The sequence below is a fragment of the Acanthaster planci genome, linkage group LG09 (assembly GCF_054643075.1).
Source record: "Acanthaster planci isolate LZ-2023a linkage group LG09, COTS_SCS, whole genome shotgun sequence".
Classification (NCBI taxonomy): Eukaryota; Metazoa; Echinodermata; class Asteroidea; order Valvatida; family Acanthasteridae; genus Acanthaster; species Acanthaster planci.
Window position 1 is genome coordinate 9857455 of NC_141785.1, and position 11269 is coordinate 9868723.

The 11269-nt window shown below is 43.1% G+C and overlaps 1 protein-coding gene across 1 annotated transcript; it reads right to left on the reverse strand.

Annotated features, from left to right (window-relative positions):
• Positions 1-889: 889 nt before the first annotated feature.
• tufm (Tu translation elongation factor, mitochondrial) lies at positions 890-8266 on the reverse strand. Its single transcript, XM_022237632.2, has 11 exons — positions 8127-8266; positions 7757-7803; positions 7099-7267; positions 6401-6567; positions 5768-5872; positions 5012-5173; positions 4555-4687; positions 3960-4064; positions 3695-3846; positions 2877-3012; positions 890-2648 (listed from the first exon to the last, which is right to left on the reverse strand). The coding sequence occupies exons 1-11, from the start codon at positions 8170-8172 to the stop codon at positions 2509-2511; spliced, it is 1362 nt and encodes a 453-aa protein (XP_022093324.1). The 5' UTR covers positions 8173-8266; the 3' UTR covers positions 890-2508.
• Positions 8267-11269: the final 3003 nt, after the last annotated feature.

Genomic DNA, 11269 nt, shown 5'->3' on the forward strand with positions numbered 1-11269 from the left:
GGACTGGCAGGTTTTTAAAAAGTATGGTAAACTTTTGTTTGTGACTGTCGAAAACAGCATTGTGGAATTCTTTCCAATGACATGTAATGTACGTTAGTGCAGCCACATGAAGAACAAAGTTCCAAGTGCGGCCCATCCATGAATGTCCCCAGTCAGATGGCACCGGACAGCTTTTGGCGTAACACCAAGGTGGGGAACATTTCCCACTTCATATGTGGCAATTTAAACTGCAAGGAAGTTAGGGAGGGGTGCACGGCTTGGCCCAAGATAATCTTCACAACTTACTTTATCACACATTGTTGAAAAGTAAATAGCCTTGCTCGATCGAGAGTAAAGCTGTTCTTGCCAAACCTTTGGTCTTCAACTTCTAGTTCAAGTTCTTCCAGGGCAATTGATGCGTGTCACTCATCTGCGTCTGTTTAGGCGTAATGCCATAAGCTTTTCATTAACTTACATACAGAAAAAAAGATGCAGTGTGCCTTCGTTACACTCTGCTATATTTCCTGGTAGGCCTACAGCAGGGTGATTTGTTAAAGAGGTTCATCATGGCATCATCTTGAGATGGGGGGTTTCCCACAAACGACTGTCGAAGTTTTCAGGTTGGTGCTGTCAATTTCTTGAAAAAAGCTACATATAAATAGCAATATATCTCCCGGGCGCCAGTTTGCCTTCCCCACTGGATGCACCTATGGCTTCATGCTCCCACGACTGACGGAGTGGTTGACCAACATTCAGGGGGGGGGAACAGGGCATTTGCAACGCAGGCCCTAAATGGAGATGAAACTGCGTATTTGAGCAGGCCAAGTAATATCACTCCAACACTTGCCAACTGTATTGAAACAGCAATTACGTAGACTTTACAAAAGACAAAACTACATGAAAAACGTACTCCGGTATTCCAGCAAAGAAGGCTGGTAGAAAGTTTACTTCTTGTGAAATGGCAATTGATGATCACAACTGTATTCCAGTGGAACTCTTATTTCAAAGGATATCCTAGTTGTCATTGATCATGATTTTTTTCAGTGCAATGTATGGCAACAAACATGCCCTACTAAATAATGAAACGGCTGAGATGATGCTGGGTTTTTTTTGGGGGGGGGTTCCTATGTAAGAATTGCCTTCAGGAGAAGTGTCCCATTAAAAAACACCATTGCCAAACTTATGTCATACGACGAACTTGCCTATATGCCTTGTATGAAATTGACGCCTAGGTAACTGACAATCAGTTGAATTTGGTGAATTTTTGTTTTATTTGGTACACACAAAAGATATCCATGTACGCACATTATTGCTGCCTACCTGAGGATATAATTGGTATCGTGACAACCTTGAAAAGGTTTCCAACGATGTGAAATTGTTTTCATTCATCAAAATTGATGTCACAGCATGTCCAGCAATGTGACGAGCAGCATCTACGATAACAGATTCAAATGCAGCTCCTGGGAGACAACTCTTCTTTGCAACTTTGTGAAATTAAAACCCCTTTTTTAAACTTGCCTCTTATTTTGTGGAGGCAAGTAAAATTACTACTTAAGTATATAAACCCTTGCAGTTCTGAATAGTTGAAGTATCCATTACACTGTGCACGATTAATACTACACAAAGTGCGACAGATTTGTTTGGACAAACGACACTGTGTTTTGTTTTTGGTGACTGACATCCAAAGAGACAAAGCTGGAGAGGAACTGGATAAAATAACTTTTTCCACGCATTTCATGTTTAAAAACTACGAGGGCTTGTAACTCTGAACTAATTCGCAGCTCCAGGTCGGGCTTGAGGTCATCAGGAAAGTCACTATTTGTTCCTCGAACCCGCCTGAGCAGTTATGGTGACAGGGCCTTTTCAAGTGCCGCCCCCCGTCTTTGGAACTCCCTCCCGGTAGATCTGAGAGAAACACATAACCCCACACTCTTTGCCCAGAGATTAAAAACCCACCTTTATGTCCTAGCTTTTCCTTCTTGAGACCGAGGCTCTTTCATCAGACCGGCGCCTTTGAATGGTCACCAGATACAGGCGCCTTATAAATGCTGTATTATTATTATTATTATTATTAATTATGACAAACTAGGACCTAGTTCACAGATTCCCTGTATCACTGTCTTACACAATATCTAAGTCACCTCTTGTACAGACAGGTATGTTTTCCTACACGCCACCTTGTACAAAACGGCAATGCAGGCGGAAGCCAGATACTGTTTTCTCAAATAAACTTTCATTGAGTTTCCACTCGTGTAAACGTTTCCACGACAGAAAAAAATTAATCACTGATTGTAAAAGGGTATTCACCTAATCTTCATTGGTCAACAACCATCACTAAAGAGGCGTGGACCTTATGAAATGACCAAATAAATGAAAGCCAAAACCTGCCATGCTACTATTAACATATTAAATACCGTGCCATCACACCGACCATCCTATGAAGTAGGGTATGGTTCCCGGGTCACACGTTAATGAAAAAAACAATTGTACAAATTTCACTGGTGCTGCGCTCGTGCTATCTGGCACTCACTAACTCTTCTGAACCTGAGGAAGGATCTCCGTGATAATCCCCGTGCCTAGGGTGATTCGGCCATCCCGCAGGGTGAATCTCTGTCCCACCTCAACCATCATATTCTTCAGTAGTTCCAAAGTCAGAGAAACGTCCTCACCTAATGAAACCAAAAAAAAAACACCCAAAACCAGAGATAAAAGAACATCATCCGCAGTTGTATTGGCTCATGTAAATGACTCGACTCTAGTCCAACTCGAGTCCCAATTTTTGGCAACTCGACTCAACTTGAGTCCCGAGCATTCCGTACAAGGAGGAAAGTGGAGATAACCACTGGCCTGACGAGCCAAATGGCTTGGAACAGCCCTGCTACCGTCTGTAAGCATACCTGGCATGACCATTTCTTTGCCTTCTGGCAAGGTAATTCTGGCTGACGTGTCCCAGGTGTAGGAGAACATCACTGGGGTGAAGTTACTGACGAACGGCTTGTGCCTGCCTCCTTCCTCCTTTGTCAGAATGTAAACCTGAAGAAAGTGGAAGCAATTAACATTTTATGCCCTAAAGGGCTTACTTTCAGCTGGTAAGTCAACCTTGGTAACTCCCTAACACTTTAACGGCTGCTACACTTTGAAGGTCGTGAACCTTTAGCAAGTGAGATCGACGCAAGATGAGGAACCGAAGAAATGTTCATCAAACGACATCCAGCGTGAAAGTGCAGACAGGGTACAATGATCAGGAGTTGTGGCTGCTATGTAACAGAGTAGTGGCATGGAAACCTTTTCACATGACGCAGTTTTCACTTCTGTTGATTTCAACGACGGTTGCTATGAACCACTCCTATTCGGGCACTTGAAATACACAGCACCTGAGTTTCACTTGTACCCCATGCTTCCAAATCCAACAATATGATGCAAGTTATTTACCAAAATAAAACGATTTATTCACACGAGGTCTACATCAGGCATAACGACCACCAATAATGCAAAAGTTGTTCATAAGCATGAATAAAGGATATACACGCAATAAAGACAGATTTTGGACTCCATTTAGTCACTTGTGCCAGCGAAGATCTATACATGCATGCACATATGAGACAGAACTCTCATAGCTGCCGGCACACACCAATGGCACCTAGGTGTGACAAATGTGCTTCAGTACTGATGAGGGTCAGGAAGAACGCACTCGGTTTTTCATACAACAACTGACCTGGGCCTTGACGTGGTTGTTTGCCTTGTAGGTGTTTGGTCTGCACAGCATCATGCCTCTCTTGATCTGGTCTCGCTTAACGTTCCTCACCAACGCCCCCATCTGGTCCCCGGCTTCTCCCTTGTCAAGAATCTTGTGGAACATCTCAATACCTGCGGAGGACAGCAACTACAACAATCAGGGAACACTGCCCATTCCCCCGCCCCTCAAGTTCTCTTCACAGATTTAGGGAGCACCACAATTTCCAGAGGAAACGCCTTCTTACCTGTGATGACCGACTTGGTCTTGATGTCATGACCGATGAACTCCACTTCTTCATTTTTGGTAATGGACCCTCTCTCAACCCTGCCAGACACAACAGTGCCCCTCCCTGTGAAAAAAATGGCATTAAAAACGTTTCAGTGCAAGCAGCAGACACCAGAAACTATGCATCCCTTCATCAGCTTGTCAAACTCATCTGCTATGTTCAGGAAATTGCTGAATGCTTTGCTGATCACATCAATTCTTGTTATCTTTCATCTTTTCTTTGCTATATGGATTTAGTCTCTAGGATTTGTACACTCTACAAATATTCAACGTATTAGTTTTCAAATCACTAGTTTTAAAGGTCTAAAAACTAGTTTTAAAGGTCTAATTTAATTATAAGCTTAGGCCCAAGCCCAGTGATCACTCTACTTTTGTCCTTAAGCAGGACAGTTTATTCCTACTGTTCTTCTGGATCTGTTGCAGGACGAATGAGGGTGCTTAGTGTGCCCGAATTGTCTATGGACAAGTACATTTGATCTGTTAACTCCTCAGAGGTACATTGGAAAATGCAACCTCAAATGTAATTTGGATGGCTACTCGAGCCTAACATTTACCTTCAATGGAGTACACCTGCTCTACAGGCATCAAGAAAGGCTTCTCCAAGTCACGGGGTGGGAGGGGAATCCACTCGTCAATGACTTCCAGAAGTTTCTTGACGGATTCAGTGCCAATTTCTGGATTCTTGCCCTGTTAATAATGCATCAAGAATATTACCTATTTTTTGTGTCGCAAACTGTGCCGCAAACACACACCAAAAATAGCAAGCTGGTTATCTATCTATATATGGACGGGAAATACTTCGAAACTTCTTTGAAAAGATGAGCAGGAATTCTCACTGTTTTGCAAAATTTGTCACCCCTTAAAAGTAAGGCCTTTCACACTGTAACATTCTTGCATGAACTTGAAATAACAGAAATGGTTGTAGACAAGTTTGAGGCCAATGGCAGCTCGAAAGATTCAATATTTCCATTGTGGTTTCCTTTTAAATTCTATTATGGAGAGATAGTTTACCTCCAGTGCACAGAGCGCCGATCCGATAATGATGGGTGTGTTCTCACCATCGTAGCCGTACTCAGACAACACATCCCTCATCTCCAACTCAACCAGCTCCAACATCTCGGAATCCACTGCATCGGCTTTGTTGACGTACACCACAATGTGGTCAACGCCAATCTGAACAATTTCAAATACGACTGAGGCTTGTTATCACTTACGAGCAATTAAAAATTGTTAACGAGGATGTGTACGGTGAGTAGTGTTCTCCCAGTATGCACTGCATCTTGTCTTGTTAAAGGCAAAAACGAACCTGCTCCAAATAATGTAATACTATACCCTCCGGCCAGCATTTTTTTCCTTTTTTTTTGAGGCGATACAAATCTGTACTTACATTCATGTTAGTTGTATTTCCAAAGCAAAATCCATACGAGAGATCCTTCATGCACAATTTCTGGTAAACTCACTGCAGCCCAAGAAAGAAATGCTACTAGCCCATAAAAGCTTATATGTTCACTTAAGCCATGAAGTTCTTGTGAGTTCTGCATCACAAGAGAGTACCCAAATGTGGGTAACGAAGGGTATCCGGTACAAAGTGTTCTGCAAAATTTTGCAGTTGGACACTAACTCTATATTTTCAAGGCGTCCATGTAAAACAAGGAAAGCTAAATCGGGAGCCATCAGTGAGAGCTTATTGTAAATACTCTCCAATAAACAGAAAACTGTGCTTAATGCTCAGCGCATTTTGTCGGTGCATCAGTGACTTGTCCTGACCTGCTTAGCAAGAAGCAGATGTTCGCGTGTCTGGGGCATCTGTCCGTCCGTTGCAGCAACCACGAGGATGGCACCTTCCATCTGGGCAGCTCCCGTGATCATATTCTGAAAATAGCCACAAGAAATATCAGTAAGCCCAATAGTCAAATAAAAAAAAAGAAGAATATTTCGAAATGTTTCCTTTTACATGATGATCGTGCCATCTGTAGAAGTCATTCTTTGTAACACTTAACACTTCAAGTAAAAAAGATGAAACAGGGGACAGAAAGAAGGAATGAAAAGTGGGAATTTTTGTGAAATCACTGAATAATCAGTCAGCTTTGCTCAGATCATTAACCACTTGATGGTATCATTTCATAATGAAGGTGTCCCAGATGCGGTGTTATATTCAGCTGAAAACATGGACTTTTATAAATGACACGATCGACTGAACAAGGACAGAAGCTGGGACTTGGTACAAAGCTGTTTCAATCTGTAATGATATTCACAGAAGTGACCTGGGGGAAAGGGACTGATCTGCAGAAAAGCCAATAATGGAACAGGTGGATGAGAGATTTGACAGAGGTGGAGAGGGGAGGTTGGAGGAGACGGGTGGATGGACAAGTGGGATAGGAGGGGAACATCCTCCCATACCTTGATGTAATCAGCATGCCCGGGGCAGTCTGTGTGGGCATAGTGTCTGTTCAGCGTCTCGTACTCTACATGGGCTGCGTTGATGGTGATGCCCCGTTTCTTCTCCTCGGGCGCTTTGTCAATCTCGTCATACTTATGGTACTTGGCGCTGCCCTCCTCAGCAAGCACTGGTGATTTCAAAGGGTACAGAAACATCACAGTTATTAAGCCTTGTCCGAAGCCAGTGCCGGTGGCCAGGAATGGTATATGTGCCTACATGGAGTGGCTGTAGCCAGTAGCTAGAGGCCATGGCTTCTATGGGAACAAGGTATTTTTCACAGCCCCAGAGAGACATGGCATTGGATTTTGACACAGTTATTCAGTAGTCAGATTTGCTGATGTGATCCATCAGCAAATAACTTCTGTTGAATCTTGGTGATTTTAGCAATGGACAAATAATGCTTATACTGATGGACTCTGTCGGGATCAGTAGGTTAAATCCACTTTGCTTTTGCTGGATTCAGCAGGACAGTGGAGAGATGTATGAATGTGCAAAGATTACAATTTGTCTGATACAACCTGGTCATCAGTTCTACTGAGCTTTAATTTTTTCTAAGTGATTCACTGACACACTAGTGGAACACTTTTTCACGGAATTCGGAAGGACTTTTCTTAAACCAAGAAACTTGTGGTCTTTTGTTGAGAGCTGTCCATGCTACCTTTTGTAATTGCAGCTGTAAGAGACGTCTTCCCATGGTCAACGTGGCCGATGGTACCGATATTGACATGGGGCTTTTTCCGTTCAAACTTGGCCTTCGCCTCAGCTGCATACAGCAGCGGGGCTATTCTGGAGAAGTGTCTGGTCTGCCACAGGCATGACTTGGTGTTCTGTTGTAATAGAAAAAAAAGACACAATTGTGATTTGTGACACATGCAAAGTTTACCTCTAAAAGTCTTTGAATTCTATAAGCACACGAGAATCTAAAAAAAAATTTCAGTGATAAATGCATGTATTGACAAATGATTCTTTTATATAGGTCAGCTTCCGTGTAAGCTGTGGCCAACCATCTTAAGCAGAAATCATTTTAATGGTAACATGCCCTATACACTTCGGCCATATCTGTCCAAGCATAGATTAGAGATAAGAAAGATTAGTGGATTTGTAGCATACAAATGATCTAACATACACACGTAAGTACAACTCTGCAGACGTTTCCATGGTAACAAACACTTCATCAAGACAATGAAGCATTTGCTGTTTCTAAAGATAAATGCACAGTTGTACCCCACTCAGTCAGGAACAAGCAATGTGTTTTCCATTTGTGTTTGTCATTCAATTATTTCCACACTTCTGAATGTAGATTTCTGGCAGCTTACCCTGATAGCGGTGTCTAACAGCCCTTGACTCAGGCTGGTGCGGACACCTGCACAAAAATAGATTAAAAAGAAATCGGGAAACTTGTGCAATTAGCAGCAAAGAAAAAGCACGTGAAGGCCTTTTTGTACTAGTAGTAAAGCCTACTATACTGCTTTCCGTGCAGTCAAGGTCGTGCTGGGAGCTCCGCGATAGGCCTAGTTCTGCATGTCATGTCCGTTCAGTCAGAGAAATTAGAGACTAGAGGTGCAACACATGCAGGTTTTACATCACAAACGCGTACGTAAATCTCTGAGGATGTAAAGTAGTCAGTGGAAGTTAAAATTACATTGAACAAGTTTATTTCAGGCAACAGAGAGGGGAATTAATTACCTGCAAAAGTGTTACACAAGCGATACGACATCATTGTTGCAGCCATGCTTTACAGTCGAGCATGTCTGAAAATCTGACACATGAAACAGCCGTCGCTTCATTTTATGTTCCCAAATTGTTTCACTATGGTCATTTCCCCAAACTGTTAATTATAAATTACTCATACAAAAATTGATTTAAAAAACCACTGAATATTTTTTCGAATTTATATGACAAAATACAGGTAGTATATTGGTTTTAATTATTTCATTTCACCCTCCGGAGATCCAACAGAAAACGAATTTAAACCTCTTGAGGGCGCATTCAACCGCTCGTGAGAGCGTTAGAGCTTGACCGGTGTGGTTGATGACGTTTTGAATTGCGGGCGAATTTTCCCGGCAGAAAACTAACTTATATGGCTACAAATTCGGCGCAGAAATATATACTACCCTCTAAAATTGATCTTTTCCAACAGTCAAGCCAGACTGAAAAAAAAAGAGAAGAAAGAACCCAGTGGGATTCAAGCCATAAACCCTTTAAACCCTTTTCCTTACCCAATGGGCCTACGCAAGCCAGCGCCTGAGTGAGCACGACTGAACTTTCTTTGTTTCTTCGAATTCCGCTCACGACCTGCCCTACATAGCCTGCACTGCAAAAACAGCGCTTGTAGTTAAGACACGTTTCTGTACCCACCATTTCAACATAACATGTTTTGATATTTTACATTGAAATGCATTTAGAATTCAGTGTGTTCAATTAAAATGCATAAAGCTTGTCCATGGAAGGCAACACGTTTTACTTTGTGAAATCTGCTCATAAGCATTGAATCCTGTTCCAAAACCCTTTTTAGTCTAAAACACCTAAAATTGAATAGGGGCCTATGTCTTGGTGAAACATGTGTTTTAAAATGTGGGTACAAAAAGGGAGAACTGTTTAACCACCACACGCCTTTTGTCAAGAGTGATTGCTGAAGTCGTAAGCCTAATTCAAGTTCCTCCTGTAATGTATTACCAGCATACTTCTTACAGAGGCATTGGATATGGGTAATCCGACTGGGTGATATTAGCCATGTGTCATGTATGATGTGTTAGTCGGACACTCAAGCCGGTCTCAGACTGCACTAATGCACTGCGCACTGGCTAAATATCGCTCATAGTAATTTAGGCCTTATCTCGAAATGAAATAAATAATGAAGAACATTTGTTGGAAAACTGGATTATAGGCTGACACGTTAGTGCAAGTCCCGGGTTTCCAGACCGTAGTTTTGGAGGAAATTTTAGATATGCAGCAAACTGTCCTTTCGTGTCACGTGTGAGTCAATCAAGCCGGTCTATACGATTGCACTGTATCTGCTTATAAAACTTCCCAAAAGATGTTTCTGGAAAAGAAACAACCATGCACTTTTGGTATTATTCGAAAGGTGGAGAATAGGCCGGCACGTTGGTGTATCAACTGAGTTTAATTTAAGCAAAACCCACCTACAGAAAGTATATAGCCATAGAGACAGTAAAGGATTTTCAGAAGAAAAAAGGAGAGAATAAACTTTGTATCCATTGTTAATTTCAATGGGCCTCTCATTCCATTTGCCGCTGCCTTTTTGTGGACGTGATATGTGAAAGGTCCATTGTCATTCCCCCCCTTTTCCATTTGATATCAAATGAAGCCGAGACACCCCTCCCCCTTCTCTCTCTGGCTGTCACTCGATCACAATGGTACGACGTAACTGGCATTATTTCCTTTCATGTGACTAACAGACCGGTACCGATGGGGTGTCTCCTCCCTTAGTACGTGGCGACTAGGGCAGCTGACTTGACCTGGAGTTGCATTTTTTTTTAAATATTTGGGTGTGCTGTGGTTGATCTTCGCAGGCTGCGCTGCTCCTCCTCTTTCTGCAGTCAGTTCTCTACGATCCGAAAAGAATACCAGCAGTCTTGGCACCACACTGAGCGGTTCGTGGCTGCTGTGTCCACTGCTGAGCTGCAGGCTGACGGATGCCACAAGATGGCATTCCTTGTAGTGAAGCTTTGGTCTTCTTAGTTCTTACAACTTCCTTGTTGAAGTTCGCAGCAGAAGATTTCCATGGGGATTTGAGTATCTTCCAACTACATGCCATCACCGAATGCCATCACCGCCTATTTAATCCTACCTTTGTTCATGCTGAAAAACCTGGTTTGGTCACCTCTATCGCGTCAGGGCTTACCCTGAGCAAGGACAAAAATCCAGCCGGCCCCTGGCCAAGTCCCATTGAAACGTGTACTAACAGACTTGCCACGTGCCTCAATGGGATTATTTACATCGACGGCACTGGGCGACTTCGGGCCTGTATAATTATGTCAATGTCAGCGACCCAGTGAGGGATGTCGAGTCTCTCTGATGTTTGTAGATACATGGTGGCAGGGGGGGGGGTTGATTGTGGCTTGGCTGCTGTTGGACCCCCCCTCCATTCCACCACTTAATTGTCCTCCATCTCTCTCGACTGCTTTTACTGGGCGGCCTTGGACCTCGAGAACTCACAGCTTTTACTCTTGGATAATCGGGCTCTGCCAGTCTCTCTGATACGGCGTTATCGCAATCATCAAACCAGACTTGCTCTTCCTCCTACGTCAAATTTTGGTTGGTTGAACAGATGGCACTTGGAGTCGTTCTATTTCTCGTCAGCTGTGGCATAGAGCAAGTGATATACCATGCTAGGGAGGCGATGGAGAGTTCCACTTGGTCAGCAACATCATTTTAGCTTGCCATAAGCCAATTTCCCTGATGGCTTTGCAGAGGTTCTTCTCTTCGTATGATGCACTGTGAGCTTCCGTCAGGCGGCACCGGATCATGTATAGTGATCAGAAGCACAGTTAGCTTCTCTCATGATCCTGGTAATACAGACATCCTTCAACCGTTTCTGGTCAATAAGTATGTCATCGAGTAGATGGCAGCGACCTGACCTAGACTATTCCAAGAGGAGAAGTTGTTGTCTTGAAAGTAGAAGAACGGTTCTTTGAATGATTGCAGAAGGAGCTCACCACTGCTGTTGAGGGAACCCTGTCAGTGATATCCTAGCACTTTCGGCCAGGTGGTCCGATCATTCCAACTCTTGCGTTGAAACCGCCGAGTACTGTACCCACGTGTGAGATGAAGCTTAGAGTTTCTTTGAGCTATGTGTCGAATGCATC